The sequence below is a fragment of the Haliotis cracherodii genome, unplaced genomic scaffold (genome assembly GCF_022045235.1).
Source record: "Haliotis cracherodii isolate W230 unplaced genomic scaffold, xgHalCrac1.p SCAF_1, whole genome shotgun sequence".
NCBI classification, from domain to species: Eukaryota; Metazoa; Mollusca; class Gastropoda; order Lepetellida; family Haliotidae; genus Haliotis; species Haliotis cracherodii.
Genome location: NW_027266264.1, coordinates 38,681,794 through 38,704,986, shown reverse-complemented (window position 1 = coordinate 38,704,986; position 23,193 = coordinate 38,681,794). Strand labels below are relative to the sequence as shown.

The 23,193-nt window shown below is 44.2% G+C and overlaps 1 protein-coding gene across 1 annotated transcript in view; it reads right to left on the bottom strand.

Moving 5' to 3' along the window:
* The window catches only part of LOC139477634 (elongator complex protein 1-like), an 80,134-nt gene extending 57,292 nt beyond the window's left edge, over window positions 1–22,842 (bottom strand). The window contains exons 1-14 of the mRNA XM_071260032.1: window positions 22,783–22,842; window positions 22,449–22,601; window positions 21,547–21,628; window positions 21,137–21,217; window positions 18,507–18,592; window positions 17,853–17,952; window positions 16,502–16,592; window positions 15,860–15,983; window positions 15,605–15,716; window positions 11,755–11,979; window positions 9,452–9,628; window positions 8,304–8,400; window positions 5,385–5,540; window positions 5,193–5,299 (exon numbers count right to left, since the gene is read on the bottom strand). Coding sequence (XP_071116133.1) covers window positions 5,193–5,299; window positions 5,385–5,540; window positions 8,304–8,400; window positions 9,452–9,628; window positions 11,755–11,979; window positions 15,605–15,716; window positions 15,860–15,983; window positions 16,502–16,592; window positions 17,853–17,952; window positions 18,507–18,592; window positions 21,137–21,217; window positions 21,547–21,628; window positions 22,449–22,532 — 1,522 coding nt within the window. The 5' untranslated portion in view covers window positions 22,533–22,601; window positions 22,783–22,842. The remainder of the gene's footprint in view (window positions 1–5,192; window positions 5,300–5,384; window positions 5,541–8,303; window positions 8,401–9,451; window positions 9,629–11,754; window positions 11,980–15,604; window positions 15,717–15,859; window positions 15,984–16,501; window positions 16,593–17,852; window positions 17,953–18,506; window positions 18,593–21,136; window positions 21,218–21,546; window positions 21,629–22,448; window positions 22,602–22,782) is intronic.
* Window positions 22,843–23,193: the final 351 nt, after the last annotated feature.

Genomic DNA, 23,193 nt, shown 5'->3' with positions numbered 1-23,193 from the left:
CGACAGGTATCGGAGCAAAGTGATGCAATTAGGTGGTGTTCATCTTACCCGACAGGTATCGGAGCAAAGTGATGCAATTAAGTGGTGTTCACCTCACCCGACAGGTATCGGAGCAAAGTGATGCAATTAAGTGGTGTTCACCTCACCCGACAGGTATCGGAGCAAAGTGATGAAATTAAGTGGTGTTCACCTTACCTGACAGGAATCGGAGCAAAGTGATGCAATTAAGTGGTGTTCACCTCACCTGACAGGTATCGGAGCAAAGTGATGCAATTAAGTGGTGTTCACCTCACCCGACAGGTATCGGAGCAAAGTGATGCAATTAAGTGGTGTTCACCTCACCTGACAGGTATCGGAGCAAAGTGATGCAATTAAGTGGTCTTCACCTCACCCGACAGGTATCGGAGCAAAGTGATGCAATTAAGTGGTGTTCATCTTACCCGACAGGTATCGGAGCAAAGTGATGAAATTAAGTGGTGTTCACCTCACCTGACAGGTATCGGAGCAAAGTGATGCAATTAAGTGGTGTTCACCTCACCTGACAGGTATCGGAGCAAAGTGATGCAATTAAGTGGTGTTCACCTCACCCGACAGGTATCGGAGCAAAGTGATGCAATTAGGTGGTGTTCATCTTACCCGACAGGTATCGGAGCAAAGTGATGCAATTAAGTGGTGTTCACCTCACCCGACAGGTATCGGAGCAAAGTGATGCAATTAAGTGGTGTTCATCTTACCCGACAGGTATCGGAGCAAAGTGATGCAATTAAGTGGTGTTCACCTCACCCGACAGGTATCGGAGCAAAGTGATGCAATTAAGTGGTGTTCACCTTACCCGACAGGTATCAGAGCAAAGTGATGAAATTAAGTGGTGTTCACCTCACCTGACAGGTATCGGAGCAAAGTGATGCAATTAAGTGGTGTTCACCTCACCCGACAGGTATTGGAGCAAAGTGATGCAATCAAGTGGTGTTCACCTCACCCGACAGGTATCGGAGCAAAGTGATGCAATTAAGTGGTGTTCACCTCACCCGACAGGTATCAGAGCAAAGTGATGCAATTAAGTGGTGTTCATCTTACCCGACAGGTATCGGAGCAAAGTGATGCAATTAAGTGGTGTTCACCTCACCCGACAGGTATCGGAGCAAAGTGATGCAATTAAGTGGTGTTCACCTCACCCGACAGGTATCGGAGCAAAGTGATGAAATTAAGTGGTGTTCACCTTACCTGACAGGAATCGGAGCAAAGTGATGCAATTAAGTGGTGTTCACCTCACCTGACAGGTATCGGAGCAAAGTGATGCAATTAAGTGGTGTTCACCTCACCCGACAGGTATCGGAGCAAAGTGATGCAATTAAGTGGTGTTCACCTCACCTGACAGGTATCGGAGCAAAGTGATGCAATTAAGTGGTCTTCACCTCACCCGACAGGTATCGGAGCAAAGTGATGCAATTAGGTGGTGTTCATCTTACCCGACAGGTATCGGAGCAAAGTGATGCAATTAAGTGGTGTTCACCTCACCCGACAGGTATCGGAGCAAAGTGATGCAATTAAGTGGTGTTCATCTTACCCGACAGGTATCGGAGCAAAGTGATGCAATTAAGTGGTGTTCACCTCACCCGACAGGTATCGGAGCAAAGTGATGCAATTAAGTGGTGTTCACCTTACCCGACAGGTATCGGAGCAAAGTGATGAAATTAAGTGGTGTTCACCTCACCTGACAGGTATCGGAGCAAAGTGATGCAATTAAGTGGTGTTCACCTCACCCGACAGGTATCGGAGCAAAGTGATGCAATCAAGTGGTGTTCACCTCACCCGACAGGTATCGGAGCAAAGTGATGCAATTAAGTGGTGTTCACCTCACCCGACAGGTATCGGAGCAAAGTGATGCAATTAGGTGGTGTTCATCTTACCCGACAGGTATCGGAGCAAAGTGATGCAATTAGGTGGTGTTCATCTTACCCGACAGGTATCGGAGCAAAGTGATGCAATTAAGTGGTGTTCACCTCACCCGACAGGTATCGGAGCAAAGTGATGCAATTAAGTGGTGTTCACCTCACCCGACAGGTATCGGAGCAAAGTGATGAAATTAAGTGGTGTTCACCTTACCTGACAGGAATCGGAGCAAAGTGATGCAATTAAGTGGTGTTCACCTCACCTGACAGGTATCGGAGCAAAGTGATGCAATTAAGTGGTGTTCACCTCACCCGACAGGTATTGGAGCAAAGTGATGCAATTAAGTGGTGTTCACCTCACCTGACAGGTATCGGAGCAAAGTGATGCAATTAAGTGGTCTTCACCTCACCCGACAGGTATCGGAGCAAAGTGATGCAATTAAGTGGTGTTCACCTTACCCGACAGGTATCGGAGCAAAGTGATGAAATTAAGTGGTGTTCACCTCACCTGACAGGTATCGGAGCAAAGTGATGCAATTAAGTGGTGTTCACCTCACCTGACAGGTATCGGAGCAAAGTGATGCAATTAAGTGGTGTTCACCTCACCCGACAGGTATCGGAGCAAAGTGATGCAATTAGGTGGTGTTCATCTTACCCGACAGGTATCGGAGCAAAGTGATGCAATTAAGTGGTGTTCACCTCACCCGACAGGTATCGGAGCAAAGTGATGCAATTAAGTGGTGTTCATCTTACCCGACAGGTATCGGAGCAAAGTGATGCAATTAAGTGGTGTTCACCTCACCCGACAGGTATCGGAGCAAAGTGATGCAATTAAGTGGTGTTCACCTTACCCGACAGGTATCGGAGCAAAGTGATGAAATTAAGTGGTGTTCACCTCACCTGACAGGTATCGGAGCAAAGTGATGCAATTAAGTGGTGTTCACCTCACCCGACAGGTATTGGAGCAAAGTGATGCAATCAAGTGGTGTTCACCTCACCCGACAGGTATCGGAGCAAAGTGATGCAATTAAGTGGTGTTCACCTCACCCGACAGGTATCGGAGCAAAGTGATGCAATTAAGTGGTGTTCATCTTACCCGACAGGTATCGGAGCAAAGTGATGCAATTAAGTGGTGTTCACCTCACCCGACAGGTATCGGAGCAAAGTGATGCAATTAAGTGGTGTTCACCTCACCCGACAGGTATCGGAGCAAAGTGATGAAATTAAGTGGTGTTCACCTTACCTGACAGGAATCGGAGCAAAGTGATGCAATTAAGTGGTGTTCACCTCACCTGACAGGTATCGGAGCAAAGTGATGCAATTAAGTGGTGTTCACCTCACCCGACAGGTATCGGAGCAAAGTGATGCAATTAAGTGGTCTTCACCTCACCCGACAGGTATCGGAGCAAAGTGATGCAATTAGGTGGTGTTCATCTTACCCGACAGGTATCGGAGCAAAGTGATGCAATTAAGTGGTGTTCACCTCACCCGACAGGTATCGGAGCAAAGTGATGCAATTAAGTGGTGTTCATCTTACCCGACAGGTATCGGAGCAAAGTGATGCAATTAAGTGGTGTTCACCTCACCCGACAGGTATCGGAGCAAAGTGATGCAATTAAGTGGTGTTCACCTTACCCGACAGGTATCGGAGCAAAGTGATGAAATTAAGTGGTGTTCACCTCACCTGACAGGTATCGGAGCAAAGTGATGCAATTAAGTGGTGTTCACCTCACCCGACAGGTATCGGAGCAAAGTGATGCAATCAAGTGGTGTTCACCTCACCCGACAGGTATCGGAGCAAAGTGATGCAATTAAGTGGTGTTCACCTCACCCGACAGGTATCGGAGCAAAGTGATGCAATTAGGTGGTGTTCATCTTACCCGACAGGTATCGGAGCAAAGTGATGCAATTAAGTGGTGTTCACCTCACCCGACAGGTATCGGAGCAAAGTGATGCAATTAAGTGGTGTCCACCTCACCCGACAGGTATCGGAGCAAAGTGATGAAATTAAGTGGTGTTCACCTTACCTGACAGGTATCGGAGCAAAGTGATGCAATTAAGTGGTGTTCACCTCACCTGACAGGTATCGGAGCAAAGTGATGCAATTAAGTGGTGTTCACCTCACCCGACAGGTATCGGAGCAAAGTGATGCAATCAAGTGGTGTTCACCTCACCCGACAGGTATCGGAGCAAAGTGATGCAATTAAGTGGTGTTCACCTCACCCGACAGGTATCGGAGCAAAGTGATGCAATTAAGTGGTGTTCACCTTACCCGACAGGTATCGGAGCAAAGTGATGCAATTAAGTGGTGTTCACCTTACCTGACAGGTATCGGCCTACAGTGATGCAATTAAGGATTGGAGAAAACATGCTCACGAGGTTTTGGTAGACAGAGCATGCCCTGGGGAGAGGGAAAAACCAAGGAGACGAAGCCCCCGCGGTTTTTCCCGCCCCCGAGGGCATGCTCTGTCTAGCAAAACCGAGGGAAAGTGTTTTTCCATACTTATAAACCGTCTAAATTGATTAAATGTTATAACGAGTATCTATAAATGAGGCGCTTCATTATAGCGCTTCCTTGAAGACGTGACATCATAACTTGCACGTGAAATTCGCTGACTTGCCAGGCGGTCAAGAGCACTTGGACAAAACACAACTAAAATACTTACTTTTAAATGAAAGTGAAATCTTTGGTCTCTAAATGTTTGTGTTGCAATATTCCACTTCTTTTAAACTTTTCAAAACGAAAATTCGCAAATTTAAAAGGTGTCTTTTGCTTTACAAGATTTACGACTTTAAACAATCCAACTGTTACGCAGAGGTAGTTGTGACGTAACGGCTAGCAGTTACTTCACGTGCAAATTGTGCAGCATTGATAAGCACTTGTTTAAAAGCACATGTTTTGAAACCTCGCTGTCCTTTCATTTTGTTACCCAGTCTTCATTCACTGTACACATGACATTCAATTTTAATTGAATTAAAATTTTGAATTGCTACTTGTAGTCAGTTACTTGGTTAAACCTGGGATTTGAGGTTTTACATTCAAAGTAAACCTCCAGAATGAAAATAAAACCTCATAATAGGTTTTACTTTGAAAGTAAAACCTCTTAATAGGTTTTCCTTTGAAAGTAAAACCTCTTAATAGGTTTTACTTTGAAAGGAAAACCTCACAATAGGTTTTAATGCCTATAGAAAGAACTCTCTTACTTAATAGCGATCCCAATGAATAGGTTTATAAGTGGTGTTCTTCTTACATGACACGTTTCGGGTCACAGTGATGTAAGTAAGTGGTGTTCACCTTACCTGACAGGTATCGGAGTACAGTTCCATCACACAACTGGATTGCCACTGACGGAGTGTCCACACTGACAGCTATGCAGTGCACGAGGTTCTCTACATCCAGACTTGATCTGGAAGATACACTCCAAGGCATGACAACATGCACCATTATTTCATATGAGAACAAGTAAGTATGTGAACTAAAGTCTGTATTACCTGACAGCTAGTGTGTCCCCAGCCAGCTCAGCTTTGTACAGTACAGAGTGGGTGTTTCCAGCATCCAGGCCACAGAAGATGAAGCAATCCGGAGTTAACCAGGTAAGGTGGTGGATGTGAAGGGGAAAATTCACAATCACAGACGTAAACTTGACACTGCAAGAAAACATTATATGACAATTTGTTCCTCTCTTTACACCTGTGCACACTGAATCTGTCCCTCACCTGTACACACACTGAATCTGTCCCTCACCTGTACACACACTGAATCTGTCCCTCATGTATACCTACACTGGATCTGTCCCTCACCTGTACACACACTGAATCTGTCCCTCACCTATACACACACTGAATCTGTCCCTCACCTGTACACACACTGAACCTGTCCTTCACCTGTACACACACTGAATCTGTCCCTCACCTGTACACACACTGAACCTGTCCTTCACCTGTACACACACTGAATCTGTCCTTCACCTATACACACACTGAATCTGTCCCTCACCTGTACACACACTGAATCTGTCCCTCACGTATACCTACACTGGATTTGTCCCGCACCTGTACACACTGAATCTGTCCCTCACCTGTACACACACTGAATCTGTCCCTCACCTGTACACACACTGGATCTGTCCTTCACCTGTACACACACAGAATCTGTCCCTCACCTGTACACACACTGAATCTGTCCTTCACCTATACACACACTGAATCTGTCCCTCACCTGTACACACACTGGATCTGTCCTTCACCTGTACACACAATGAATCTGTCCTTCACCTGTACACACACTGAATCTGTCCCTCACGTATACATACACTGGATTTGTCCCGCACCTGTACACACTGAATCTGTCCTTCACCTGTACACACACTGAAACTGTCCCTCACCTGTACACACACTGGATCTGTCCCTCACCTGTACACACACTGAATCTGTCCTTCACCTGTACACACTCACCTGTACACACACTGAATCTGTCCTTCACCTGTACACACTCACCTGTACACACACTGGATCTGTCCCTCACCTGTACACACACTGGATCTGTCCCTCACCTGTACACACACTGAATCTGTCCCTCACGTATACCTACACTGGATTTGTCCCGCACCTGTACACACTGAATCTGTCCCTCACCTGTACACACACTGAATCTGTCCCTCACCTGTACACACACTGGATCTGTCCTTCACCTGTACACACATTGAATCTGTCCCTCACCTGTACACACACTGAAACTGTCCCTCACCTGTACACACACTGAATCTGTCCTTCACCTGTACACACACTGGATCTGTCCCTCACCTGTACACACACTGGATCTGTCCCTCACCTGTACACACACTGAATCTGTCCCTCACCTGTACACACACTGGATCTCTTCCTCACCTGTACACACACTGGATCTGTCCCTCACCTGTACACACACTGAATCTGTCCCTCACCTGTACACACACTGGATCTGTCCCTCACCTGTACACACACTGAATCTGTCCTTCACCTGTACACACACTGGATCTGTCCCTCACCTGTACACACACTGAATCTGTCCTTCACCTGTACACACACTGGATCTCTTCCTCACCTGTACACACACTGAATCTGTCCTTCACCTGTACACACACTGGATCTGTCCCTCACCTGTACACACACTGAAACTGTCCCTCACCTGTACACACACTGGATCTGTCCCTCACCTGTACACACACTGAATCTGTCCCTCACCTGTACACACACTGGATCTGTCCCTCACCTGTACACACACTGGATCTGTCCCTCACCTGTACACACACTGAATCTGTCCTTCACCTGTACACACACTGGATCTGTCCTTCACCTGTACACACACTGGATCTCTTCCTCACCTGTACACACACTGAATCTGTCCTTCACCTGTACACACACTGGATCTGTCCCTCACCTGTACACACACTGAAACTGTCCCTCACCTGTACACACACTGAATCTGTCCTTCACCTGTACACACACTGGATCTGTCCCTCACCTGTACACACACTGGATCTGTCCCTCACCTGTACACACACTGAATCTGTCCTTCACCTGTACACACACTGGATCTGTCCCTCACCTGTACACACACTGGATCTGTCCCTCACCTGTACACACACTGGATCTCTTCTTCACCTGTACACACACTGGATCTGTCCCTCACCTGTACACACACTGAACCTGTCCTTCACCTGTACACACACTGGATCTGTCCCTCACCTGTACACACACTGGATCTGTCCCTCACCTGTACACACACTGAATCTGTCCCTCACCTGTACACACACTGGATCTGTCCCTCACCTGTACACACACTGGATCTCTTCCTCACCTGTACACACACTGAAACTGTCCCTCACCTGTACACACACTGGATCTGTCCCTCACCTGTACACACACTGAATCTGTCCCTCACCTGTACACACTCATATGTACACACTCACCTGTACACACACTGAATCTGTCCCTCACCTGTACACACTCACCTGTACACACTCACCTGTACACACACAGAATCTGTCCCTCACCTGTACACACACTGGATCTGTCCCTCACCTGTACACACACTGAATCTGTCCCTCACCTGTACACACACTGAATCTGTCCCTCACCTGTACACACACTGAATCTGTCCCTCACCTGTACACACACTGGATCTCTTCCTCACCTGTACACACTGAATCTGTCCCTCACCTGTACACACACTGGATCTCTTCCTCACCTGTACACACACTGAATCTGTCCCTCACCTGTACACACACTGAATCTGTCCCTCACCTGTACACACACTGAATCAGTCCCTCACCTGTACACACACTGAATCTGTCCCTCACCTGTACACACACTGAATCTGTCCCTCACCTGTACACACTCACCTGTACACACACTGGATCTGTCCCTCACCTGTACACACACTTCAGTGAATGTCTCCTGCACTGCACACTGAAGCCGGTTCCTCCTGCCGCTCCAAGCTTTACACTTTCATCAGATCCATTCTTGGCTGCAGGAAGCAATGTGTCAGAGAGAATGTTACACAACTGACATAAGGGCCATGGGCTGGAGCTATTCATCTATATAGTTTTCAGAGAAAGATAACCCTCGCCAATTGATCATATATTATTACCACGTCCCTCCAAGAAGATTTCCAAGCTTGTAATCATGAAAATCAAATAACCATAATTCCATTACCGATCTTTAGCCACAAAATAACTACAGGTATCCAATTATTATTAAGGACCCGTGGTGATCTGGGGTAGAATAGGTCTTCAGCAACCCATGCTTGCCATAAAAGGCGACTACACTTCTCATAAGAGGCGACCAATGTGATCGCGTGGTCAGGTCGCTGACTTGGTTGATGCATGTCATCGATCCCAATTGCGTGGATCATGCTAATGATGTCAATCACTGAATTGTCTGGTCCAGACTCAATTATTTACCAACAACCATCATATTGCTGAGTGCGCCATTAACAAACACTATTATTAATATCTAATATATGTTTTATCTAATACTTATCCTGCATTACACATTGCATTCCCTTCTGTTGCCTGCAGGACAGGCACTTGGTGCCAGATAGGTGCTTGGCACAAAACAGCTACTCTGTGCCAGAGCAGCACCCACTTTAGAGGTGTATGGCACCTGATGAGAGGTGCTCGGAGGAATTGTCTAGTGCTACGCCTGACAGGCTTGACAGGAACAAGTTTCCAGCCATGTTTTTGCAGGAAACAGATGGGAATGCAATATGTAATGTATAATGAGGTTAAAATCTGACCTTTCCTGGAACTGCCTATTTTCATTACCAATGTTTTATGGTGAGATGCCCTTATTCCCTCTCGCCAAAGGTAATAAATGACCCGTTCTTACTTGTGAAACATTGCAAAAACTAGCCTATATAGTGGTATTTTATCACATAAAGAGTGAGTGGGTGAATGAGTATGGTTTTACACTACTTTTAACAATATTCAAGCAACATCATGGTGGGGGACCCCAGACAAAAGCTGAAAAAATATAGTGTTTATCTACTAATCAGACAGATTTTAAAACAAAGGCACCTTCTGCTGCGAGATGATACACAGCCAGCCTCTGATCAGACAACATCACTGCAATGTCATTACTCAAGCCTGCTGGACCAAATGTCACCTGACTGACAGGGGCAGGCAACTCCAGCTGGAAGGCAGACAATGGAGGGGGTACAACCATCTGTCTCATTGGTGTCACAAGAACTTTTTCTACAAACACAAGAGAATACAACATTTATTCACCAGCCAGTGAAGATGATTTAGACCATTACAAAACCATCTTCAATGGTATTAGACTGAACCAATAGGATTGGTATTACATGAGAGCCAGTTTAGTATTCTATTTATTACTTGCCGTTTATAAATTTAAAAAAGAGAGATCAGTGTCGTGTGTGAATAGGCAGACATTTACGTGATAAACAGCATAATCTAATTGAGTTTAACAGAATAATACTTCAAACACTTCAAAAGTTGACATGAATTAATTTAATAGCATACAACAGCCCACCTTTAGAATTCAGGGGTCTGTTCAACAAAGCTATCGTAGCAGTAAGGTAATCGTAACTTCCATTCTTTTACATAGACGTATGACTGTCATGCAGTACAATTGCCTTGTGGAACGGAGCCCCACAACATATGGAATTAAGAGTATTCCCCTTATTTATACACATATCCTGACAATAGTATGCAATATTCCTTTTTGCTGTGATTATATTACAGTGTAGAACATTGTGAAAACAATCCTCACCGTAACATACCCTCCGACCACCTCGCTCCTGGCATGCTCCTATACCACTCATCACTTTTCCAACAATCGCCTGTAGACAGGTGACAAGTGCATCCAACATTGAGAGGATGGACAGGCGGGCAGTCATGACCTGTTGTGTCAGGATAAGTATATAAATAAGGGGAATACTCTGATTCCCTATATCTTTTAACTTGTCCCTCCACAACAGTTTGCAATTATACCACGGCAGGTCAACCGGTTGAACCAACTGCATATCCCCATTTGTGATTGAGAGCACAGACAAGACTAGACTGCCACTTTGTCTTCAACCCATGGATGTGTTCTTTAATACATCACCACCATGCCTGATTACAGGTAAGGCTGGGTCTGGAGGTACCCGAAAGATCGGGAACTGTAGTTACCCTCACGTTACGTAGTACTCTCGGTACAGAGTTTAATGCAATCATTCCGTAGAAGAAAAAATAAACATGCAGGGTAACCAGTTTGTGCGTTCAAAATGGCAGGTGCTACGGTCCAAAGGGCAATGTCCATGGGAAGGGGCGACAAGTTGCTGCACAAAGACGAGAGGACCAAGCTGGTGGACTCCCTTGACATCCTCAAGAACAGAAGAGACTTCCTCAATATAGGCCTGGCGATGCATAATGAGGAGGGAGCCCGTGGCGTGCATAAGGAGCTGAGCTAAGTACTCTAAGAGACGAATGATTTCATTCAGAGCTGAAAGCAATTCTTTAAAAAAAAATCTGTGTTTGGCAGCCCATTCCTCGTAACCAAAGCCTGGACGAAGGTAGTAATTTGTGACAACAGTAGGAGTGACAGGCGAATGTCAGAATCAATAGACATAAGAGATCTATCATCGATCTTGAGCCGTGAAGACATGGAACCACCCAAAGTTAAAGTAACGTCTGCATTCTAGGGAGGCGCCAAAGGATTACCCATGCAGTTGAAAGTGAGACAACGTAATGGCAGGTTTGGGAAGCTTATCCAAATGATGAACAGGGACCGTGTAAGATGGTGTAGTATTTTTGGGGTTGAAGGAGCATTTCACAGAGGGCAGTGGGATAAGTCCCTCTATTTTATAGAAATCAATGATCCACAGGTTCCGATCCGACACTGAAATAATCACATCATCCATAATATATCAAAATCTTCAACAGAAAAAGAGAATATAACATGGACAACAGCATGAACATTAGACAAAACGCAGCACTTCCCTACGGACGATGAAGGAAAAAGTGATAAGTAGTGCTGGAGCATGGTGGGAGCAAGGTTGTCGGAGGGTGTGTTCCAACGAGGATTGTTTTCACAATGTTGTACACTGATTATATGATCAAAGCGAGAAGGAATATTGCATACTGTTATGGAGAGATAAGTTACAAAATACAAAGTTTACAATCAAGTAACAATATGCTATGATCCACTGGCAACACAATGCCATGTGACGTCATCAAGTGCTCATAAGCTCGTCTCAGAAGCAAGCGCTTTGTCATTACAAGATGTGTATGTTTATACAGCTGGATGTTTATAAAACAGGTGATCTCTTCCCGGGCGAGTAATAAATGACATTCTGCAAACTGATTTCTACTCTCACCTCCATCAATCACTGTCACTGTAGCCATATCATCTGCTGACTTCCCCAAGCTGTGGCATGTTGACCAGGACCATGTATACTGCAGATACTGGGCCCCAGAACACATAATGTGCATTCTGTATCCATGTTCAGGGTCCCACTGCACATCCATCACCCTTTCTTCAGGTGAGAATTGTAGACTTTGCTTCAGGTACCAGTGATAGTTGTTCACAGTCCAAAGTTGAACTGGGAAAATGTGAAATGCAATTTTGACAATTTCCGGGATGTGAGCAGGTTTTCCAAAAAAAAAAAGAGGAAAAATCGAGGGAGAGGATTTTAAGCAAATTCGTGCAGTTTGGACAACATTCACACTATCTCAATGTTCAATAATTACCTTGCAGTATGATTACCAATGAATCATGAACAATAACAAAAAGGTCATAAAAAATTGATTAAATATTGAAATATTCCACTTCCTAGCTTATGATGAAACATACCACAGAACTATTTTAAAACATTCACATTATGTCACACATCAGTTAATATGAATACTCTGTCACTCATTGTCTAATCAAATTTGTTTAGTAAAAAACAGAGTATTCACATTTAGTGATGTGTGACATTATGAAGTACATCATATGTGAATTTCTTGAAAATTGTTCAGTGATATGTTTCATCATAAACTAGGAAGTGGAATATTTCAATGTTCATTGTCTCATCAAATTTGTTTAGTAAATATTGAAAATAAATGAAATTAAGATCACATGGTCACTTGCAAACACAATTAATTGAGAAATGTTAATTGCCTTACAACAAGTTTACATCAGAAATTAGCCTCTATTCCAATTTTCTCGCCGACTCTGATTGGGAGGTGCAAATAAACTTATTGTGAAAACATCACATGCTTTGGAGTTTTAATTACCTTTACTCAAATTAATTCAATGTCAAGCTGAAACTGAGTCTGGCGGAAATGTTAAGAAATTGGACTACAGGTATACTATATATCTAATATTTATTTTAGTAAGTAGGAAATAAATAGAATTTTATAGATATTTCCTATAATTCATATACATCTCCCTTTTCTGTCAGAAGCTGACATCACAAGAATGTTTCTCTGGATAACAGACTGTGTGTCCAGGGAAACATATATATAGTACAACATAACATAATAAAGCATGTAAATAAAGCATACATACTTCTACATCGTTATTAAAATTAGAGGTTTTTGCCCGACAATTAGTAGCAATTTACGCCAAATAAGGTGACGCTTTCGGCTGAGAAATTTTTGCACCGAGTTTCAAAATGCGGGTAAACAAGCCTATGTATGAATACACAATGCCGTTTAGAAAGTGGTCAAATGTAACAAATGTTATATTTGGAATAACACTTTCTATTAAAGTACAGATTCTAGTACTTTTTGGGGTTGAGTCCCGTGAATCTGTACTTTACAAAGAAAGTGCTATCCCAAATATAACATTTGTTACATTTGACCACTTTCTAAATGGCATTGTGTATTCATAGCTTTTGGCCATGGGAGCCGTGCCAATTTACACTTGTCAGAGGGGTACTCAAAGTACGGATCTAGACTACCAGTTGTCAGACTTTCATTTTGTGGAAGCCTCGGTGGCTGAGTGGGTTAGATCGCTGACTTTTTGTTCTGGCGATTAGGTGCCTCACTCTGGCAAGTGTGGGTTCGAATCCCGGACGGGACTCATCCAAAAAAAGTACGAGAATCTGTACTTTACTAAGAAAGTGTTATCCCAAATATAACATTTGTTAAGCCTATGTAATTTCCGGTTGAACACTCAAATCCAGACAAATGAGGGACGGTTGTCCAGAAACACTATAATAATTTTCTAAGTAATTTTTTAAAATAATTGATAATATTTTTACGAGGAAGATGTTTCTTTCCCAGGACTACTGTTTTAAAAAATGCGATTTTTCCTCGTTTCTGTAGAGATTACAGATCCCTGCAGTTTGCTTAAAAAATTAGAGCAAAGGACTCGCATCTTATGATATCTACCAATATTTCAAGTAGGATGATAGTAATGATTGAATAAGTTTTCATAATGCTAAGAAATCAACACTACATGTTTCCCCAAGACATTTCTTATTGAAATAGCTTACAATCTGACCCAGCTACTTGCCACAGCTTATAATCTGACCCAGCTACTTGCCACAGCTTACTATCTGACCCAGCTACTTGCCACAGCTTCCAGTCTGACCAAGCTACTTGCCACAGCTTCCAGTCTGACCCAGCTACTTGCCACATCTTACAGTCTGACCCAGCTACTTGCCACATCTTCCAGTCTGAACCATCTACTTGCCACAGCTTCCAGTCTGACCCAGCTACTTGCCACAGCTTACAATCTGACCCAGCTACTAGCCACATCTTCCAGTCTGACCCAGCTACTTGCCACAGCTTACAATCTGGCCCAGCTACTTGCCACAGCTTCCAGTCTGACCCAGCTACTTGCCACATCTTACAGTCTGACCCAGCTACTTGCCACATCTTCCAGTCTGACCCAGCTACTTGCCACATCTTCCAGTCTGACCCAGCTACTTGCCACAGCTTCCAGTCTGACCCAGCTACTTGCCACAGCTTCCAGTCTGACCTAGTTACTTGCCACATCTTCCAGTCTGACTCAGCTACTAGCCACAGCTTCCAGTCTGACCCAGCTACTTGCCACAGCTTCCAGTCTGACCTAGCTACTAGCACATCTTCCAGTCTGACCCAGCTACTTGCCACAGCTTCCAGTCTGACCCAGCTACTTGCCACAGCTTCTAGTCTGACCCAGCTACTTGCCACATCTTCCAGTCTGACCCAGCTACTTGCCACATCTTCCAGTCTGACCCAGCTACTTGCTACAGCTTCCAGTCTGAACCAGTTACTTGCCACAGCTTCCGGTCTGACCAAGCTACTTGCCACAGCTTCCAGTCTGACCCAGCTACTTGCCACAGCTTCCAGTCTGACCCAGCTACTTGCCACAGCTTACAATCTGACCCAGCTACTTGCCACAGCTTCCAGTCTGACCCAGCTACTTGCCACAACTTACAGTCTGACCTAGATACTTGCCACATCTTCCAGTCTGACCCAGCTATTTGCCACATCTTACAGTCTGACCAGCTACTTGCCACAGCTCCCAGACTGAAACAGCTACTTGCCACAGCTTATAGTCTGACCCAGCTACTCACCACAGCTTCCAGCCTGACACAGCTACTAGCCACATCTTACAATCTGACCCAGCTAATGGCCATCTTCCCGATGTAAGAGAGTTAACTGAATTTTAAAGACCAGTTTCCACCCTTGCCGAACTAGGCTGGAATTCCTGGGCTCGATCGTAGCGCCACCAGTGGATATTACAAGTTATGTCCCTTCTAAACCTCTCCTATGGACCAATCAGATTCCACCTCTCGTATCACTTGCATTTGACCAAAGAAAATGGCAGTGCCCTGTCAAGATGATCGATAATCAAGATCTATATTGTGATAAAACAGGTCTTACATTGCAAAAGTGCATCAAATCACATGGGCACCTTAATCAAAAACATAAAAAGACTCGGAAAATATCTGTTGACAATGAGTTGGCGGTGCACATGCTCTGCAAATCATGCAACCGACTGAACTGCACTACAGTTTACTAACAGGATTCCGATTTCGTTTTGCGAATTTGATTGGACTATGAATAGACTAGTTAGTCCAGCCAAAATGTAACTCCATAATACCAACCTAGTTCACCAAGGGTGGAAACTGGACTATTAAAGTCAGTTAACTCCCTTGCCTCGGGAATATGGCTAATGGCCAGAGCATACAGTTTGACCCAGCCACTTGCCACAACTTACAGCCTGACATGATCAGTCTAGCAACTAACCATATGATAGTGGGAGATGTTGTTCAGGATGCTGGTTGGTATGATCTGGACCCATCTCTTCACACCACACAGCCAGGACAGTTGACTCCATGTTCCACAACACCTCCCGAACCTGCAGTTACACCGATACACAGATGAAATCATGGTCATGAAATTTCAAGAAACATGCTGTTTGTATCCAGAGTAGTTGCTTGTGCAGTAGTGGTGGTTTCCTCTTACATGCATTCAAACAATACTATGGGTTTTGTTACATACCTTCACCGTATTTACAGGAAATGGCAGAGTGAACTCCCCATGCCGAAGACCATTCTTTTCAAAGAACACCACATCATGTTTGTTTGGTCGCATGTGGGAGCAGGCAACAAGACCTCCAGATGGTCTGAAACACAGCAATGTAGATGTCCTTTACCATCACACTAATACTGCTGATGGGTTCCTCACACCAGACAGTCAGACAGTTATGCAAAGCTCTCAGAAACAAGAGTCATTAGCTGATCACATATCCCCTCAGTCTGGTGCAAATCGGAAATGGAGTTTGGTTACTTATACCCCACTTTTGGTTCACTACCATTGAATACCGTCAGTTAAGTGAAGAAAACAATAATGTTGTTCATTATTCTTCAAAATTCCAAATCATCAAGAGGCACCAGTTCACCACTAGACTTATCCGTAAAGTAGGTTTCATCTAGAAATATGCAACGACTTTGGAGTTCCCTCATTTTTCAAACGGGGTAGATAAAAAGGAACAGTTCAACACATTCAGTCTTCTATTCTTGAACAAACAAGCCACCACATAAGTCACATGCATGTCAGGTGATCATTTGGACTTAAACATACAAGATTAGACTGATTCAAATTGTGTTACAGACATTATATCATTAAAATAGGATGACTTACCTCCATGCAAGGGGCTGCTCCAGGCCGTCCACAGGCTCACTACTGGAGTGGTGTGAGCAATCCCTTGTCCACACATGGAGCTGCCGGCCACCTTTAATTAACATGCTGTATATTATTGGGTCAATAATGTTGAAGTCCAAGCAGTGTTAGAAAGGGGCTGGGGAGGTGGGGCTTTGCAGGTATATCTTGGTCTGCACCTGTAACCAACATTCCACAGGCATATACCTGGGTAGATTTACAACTAAACTGAAAAACAAAACTCTTATTAAACTGGATAAAACTCAAATTTCAGTATTTGGGGGAACAAATACAGAAAAACAACACAAATAGTACCACTGCATTGTAGTTCACTTGGATATGTACTAAACAGTTTGAAATGTCAATGAAGATAGCCACATAATAAAAGTTTCAGTCAGCAATGATATTCAAATATTTTCACCATAAATACTAAACTCTAATGATATGAAACACATACATGACAAAGTTCAGCTCCCCTAGTCTGGCACTGTCAGCATGTTGAGGGGGAAGTTTACACAGCCAAATATGCATATGAATCCAAAAGCAGGGTCAAAAGGTCAAAGGTTTAAATATTGTGTGGAACATGAGTCCCACAACTAACAGAACAAACATGTGCAATATGGTTGCCGTGGTGACCATATTGAAAACTGGATTCAAACCGATTCATCAAATTTGGATGTCATCATTGGAGGAAACAAGCATGTGAAGTTTCAGCTTCACTGGTTGAGAGAACATAGCAGCATGTCTTGATAAATATCTGTATTAGCAATAATCTTTGTGAGGTAGGAGATGAAAATATCAAGAAAATCACAATTTATGCAATGAGCCTCACTACTCACTTCACCAAATCTGGTTACTTTAGAAACAAAAATGGCTGAGTAACGGCCAATAGAAATTTCAGTTTTCAGCATGCTGAAAAGGCAAAGGCTGTGTAAACATATTGAACTGGTGGAAACAAGCATGTGAAGTTTCAGCTTCATTGGTGACAACGGGCAAGTGGTTTCTGCGAAGAAGATGTTTAACTTGGACGACTGACGGACCATGGACAAACTGGCCATGACACAAGCTTACTTGACTTTCTGTCAGGTGAGCTAAATACATGTATTATCTTCCTGTAAACACAACTGACATTGTCAGCAATGCTTGGTGGGGAGGACTAATTATTTACACAAGTTGAAAGATACTTCCTTTCTCAGATAAAGCAATATTGATGATGGACAATAATAACCTATACATGTAAAGAATCAATGAAAATATTTGTGGTTATGACTGATATCCTGTCAAAAATGTTTTTATAAGAGTAGAGTAAAACAGACTGCTGAGAACGATGTACCTGTGTCTGGGCTGATGCTGCTCAAAACAAAGAACTGACCATCCCCTCGCCAGCTGATCCTTGGACGGCAGTCATCCCAAGGCGTGGCAGAGCTGCAAGACTGTAGTAGAGAGAGGTACATGTACGAGAGACATGTGGGACATTCTTCATTAGGTGCGTGCGTGCACTAAGCCCACTAAGATACCATGCCTCAGTTGAAAATGAATAACCCACTCAGAAACAATATACTGACTCCCCTTAATGCGAGGGGGTAACAACAAGTACCATCTTTAACATCTTTTGGTGTGGGGATCTCCGGACGGGCGCCCTACCACTAGACCATGTGACATGGTGTCTCCCACCTGCCATGTTTAACCCTGTTAGCAGTGCATGCTGGTACTACGCTCTGCATGAAATCATGTGACGAAACAATATCATGCAAGAAATCCTGAGTAAAGTAAGAACACAACTTTATGTCACCAATATTTAACATTCAAGGACAGTTATGAATAGTTTCAATGAGTCATTTATTCCTGGAATGCAAGAAAGTTTCTTTAGAGACCCACCCACCTTACCTGGGATTCAAAGTGTCCCTTTTTCATGTACAACTCAAGGTCTCCTTGATCATGTTATGGGGGAAATGTGTATGTTCTACAGAATCTGTCTCTACCCTACCTTGTCTTTCTTCCGTGCAGCAGCCTTGCCCTCAGACCCATGGAACTGGGTCTCTTTCTTACCCCATCCAACAGTCACAAAGGCAGCTGAAAAATAATGCAAAAGAAGTTCGGATATACATACCTTTATCACCACAATATGTGAACATGGACACTCACCATTCCTGTATCAACAACTACCAACATGGACACCCACCATCACTGTATCAACAACTACCAACATGGACACCCACCATCACTGTATCAACAACTACAAACATGGACACCCTCCATTTCTGTATCAACAACTACCAACATGGACACCCACCATCACTGTATCAACAACTGTCAACATGGACACCCACCATCACTGTATCAACAACTACCAACATGGACACCCACCATTCCTGTATCAACAACTACCAACATGGACACCCACCATTCCTGTATCAACAACTACCAACATGGACACCCACCATCCCTGTATCAACAACTACCAACATGGACACCCACCATTCCTGTATCAACAACTACCAACATGGACACCCGCCATTCCTGTATCAACAACTACCAACATGGACACCCGCCCTCACTGTATCAACAACTACCAACATGGACACCCGCCATTCCTGTATCAACAACTACCAACATGGACACCCACCATCACTGTATCAACAACTACCAACATGGACACCCACCATCACTGTATCAACAACTACCAACATGGACACCCGTCATCACTGTATCAACAACTACCAACATGGACACCCACCATCACTGTATCAACAACTACCAACATGGACACCCGCCATTCCTGTATCAACAACTACCAACATGGACACCCGCCATTCCTGTATCAACAACTACCAACATGGACACCCACCATCACTGTATCAACAACTACCAACATGGACACCCGCCATTCCTGTATCAACAACTACCAACATGGACACCCACCATCCCTGTATCCACAACTACCAACATGGACACCCACCATCACTGTATCAACAACTACCAACATGGACACCCACCATTCCTGTATCAACAACTACCAACATGGACACCCACCATCACTGTATCAACAACTACCAACATGGACACCCACCATCACTGTATCAACAACTACCAACATGGACACCCACCATTCCTGTATCAACAACTACCAACATGGACACCCACCATCACTGTATCAACAACTACCAACATGGACACCCACCATCACTGTATCAACAACTACCAACATGGACACCCGCCATCCCTGTATCAACAACTTGCAACATGGACACCCACCATCCCTGTATCAACAACTACCAACATGGACACCCGCCATTCCTGTATCAACAACTACCAACATGGACACCCACCATCCCTGTATCAACAACTACCAACATGGACACCCGCCATTCCTGTATCAACAACTACCAACATGGACACCCACCATTCCTGTATCAACAACTACCAACATGGAAACCCGCCATTCCTGTATCAACAACTACCAACATGGACACCCACCATCCCTGTATCAACAACTTGCAACATGGACACCCACCATCCCTGTATCAACAACTACCAACATGGACACCCGCCATTCCTGTATCAACAACTACCAACATGGACACCCGCCATTCCTGTATCAACAACTACCAACATGGACACCCGCCATTCCTGTATCAACAACTACCAACATGGACACCCACCATCCCTGTATCAACAACTACCAACATGGACACCCACCATCCCTGTATCAACAACTACCAACATGGACACCCACCATTCCTGTATCAACAACTGTCAACATGGACACCCACCATCCCTGTATCCACAACTACCAACATGGACACCCACCATCACTGTATCAACAACTGTCAACATGGACACCCACCATTCCTGTATCAACAACTACCAACATGGACACCCACCATCCCTGTATCAAAAACTACCAACATGGACACCCACCATCCCTGTATCAAAAACTACCAACATGGACACCCACCATCACTGTATCAACAACCACCAACATGGACACCCACCATCCCTGTATGAACAACTGTCAACATGGACACCCACCATCCCTGTATGAACAACTGTCAACATGGACACCCACCATCCCTGTATCAACAACTACCAACATGGACACCCACCATCACTGTATCAACAACTACCAACATGGACACCCACCATCACTGTATCAACAACCACCAACATGGACACCCACCATCACTGTATCAACAACTGTCAACATGGACACCCACCATCCCTGTATCAACAACTGTCAACATGGACACTCACCATCCCTGTATCAACAACTACCAACATGGACACCCACCATTCCTGTATCAACAACTACCAACACGGACACCCACCATTCCTGTATCAACAACTACCAACATGGACACTCACCATCCCTGTATCAACAACTGTCAACATGGACACCAACCATCACTGTATCAACAACTGTCAACATGGACACCAACCATCACTGTATCAAAAACTACCAACATGGACACTCACCATCCCTGTATCAACTACCAACATGGACACCCACCATCCCTGTATCAACAACTACCAACATGGACACCACCATCCCTGTATCCACTACCAACATGGACACCCACCATCCCTGTATCAACAACTACCAACATGGACACTCACCATCCCCTGTGTCTTGAGGGTGCTGGGAGATCTCTGTGATGGGGTCAAACTCTCTTGTCATCATGATCAGGGTCTCATCGCCTGAAATAGGAACTTATCTTTCAACATAGTTCAAGATACTAACAGGAAAAGTTAATGTGACCTCCGCTTATTGCATACATTTCGTTTCCTCTAAAATAAAGTTTAACCACTAACTTTATTGATTGTGGTACTCTTTGGAGCATTTCAAAAGTATATCTTTGCTGGATATCAACATTTTCACAAATACAATTTGGAGGGTGGAGGGACGTAGCAAAATAATGAACATTTTTAGTGTTAAGAGGGAACAGATAGCTCTCCATGAATGGTTTTCCAGGACCTTACTGTTGCGAGGCCAAACACTTGACAGTTACTGTCATCGTGTGACCTACCTGTCGCAAGGACAAGGACCTCCAGGTCTGGACTCCAGGCCATGGCTGTGAACCCACTCTCCACACAGCCGACACACTCAATCTGAACCAAATTATATCAGTGTTCAACAATTATCATGACATGTTTTTACAGTATTAAGTAAGAAGCAAAATGTTAACTGCAAAGTGTTGTGTACATAGCTTTGTTATGGTTCATTAATGCAGTATCAAACTATCAATGATTGACACCAGTGTTTGAAATAACTGCCTGCCTGCTAGCCAAATGCCAGTGACTTTTAATTTGGGCTATGAGACAAGTAATCCTGGTCTGTGAACTTGGAGAACTAATTCCTACACTGACTGTCACCATTTCAAGTTTTAATGGCAACGCCGAGGAGTGTCAAAAGCCAAGATCTAAAAGTTGAGTCTCGAGTCTGGGCCAGACAATCCAGTGATTGATATCACGAGCATCGATCCACGCAATTGGGATTGATGACATGCATCAACCGAGTCAATGGGTCTGGCTACCCGATTCCGTTAGTCGCCCGTTACGACAAGCATGGGTTGCTGAAGAGCTATTCTACCCCTGATCTTCATGGGTCACTTTGTACATGTCTTTTCACTCTGCTAAAAAGCAACAAGAAAAAAGGAAGAAGTCCATCATCTGGTTATTTTGGTCAAAACTTTGGACAAAAGTGATTAAATTAACATCTTTTCAAATGAATATCTCAACAAACAAAATAATAGTTACCAATGATTTGTAAAAGATTTCTGTGCCAACAGCCAACAGCATCAATCTTTAATTTTCGAAACATGCCAAATCAAACACAAACCTGAGTACGATAGTTTGTGGATGTGAAAAAAAAAAAAGGGCAGATATCTGTGATACTGAGACAAGATTTAGATGAAGGCAGTTTTCTCACCTGCCCTGTACAAACACTCCAGAGAAGCAGGTTGCCGTTGCTGACGGCAACACATACGCCCTGTTGGTCTGCCAGATACTGCATACCCACAATGCACCCTGTCCCATCTGAGGGGAGGAAGTCTTCCTTGGTCAGACTGACTGAACTGCCCACCTGTAAACAACAGTTACAGTGTTTACAGCAATCAATCATGCTTGTATAAAGTTTACAACAAAAAGTACAAAATATTTGTTTGAAGATATTTCAGGTTTTCATTTGTTGGTAGATATCAATAATAGATTGCAACTGGAGACAGCATACAGACTGACCTGTGTCCACTCACAGGTGCACCTACCTGTCCTGACTGGACATCTATAGCACACAGACAGGCTGGCCCTGCAGCATACAGTGTGTCGGTGTCCACTCACTGGTGCACCTACCTGTCCTGACTGGACATCTATAGCACACACACAGGCTGGCCCTGCAGCATACAGTGTGTCGGTGTCCACTCACAGGTGCACTTACCTGTCCTGACTGGACATCTATAGCACACAGACAGGCTGGCCCTGCAGCATACAGTGTGTCTGTGTCCACTCACTGGTGCACCTACCTGTCCTGACTGGACATCTATAGCACACAGACAGGCTGGCCCTGCAGCATACAGTGTGTCGGTGTCCACTCACTGGTGCACTTACCTGTCCTGACTGGACATCTATAGCACACAGACAGGCTGGCCCTGCAGCATACAGTGTGTCGGTGTCCACTC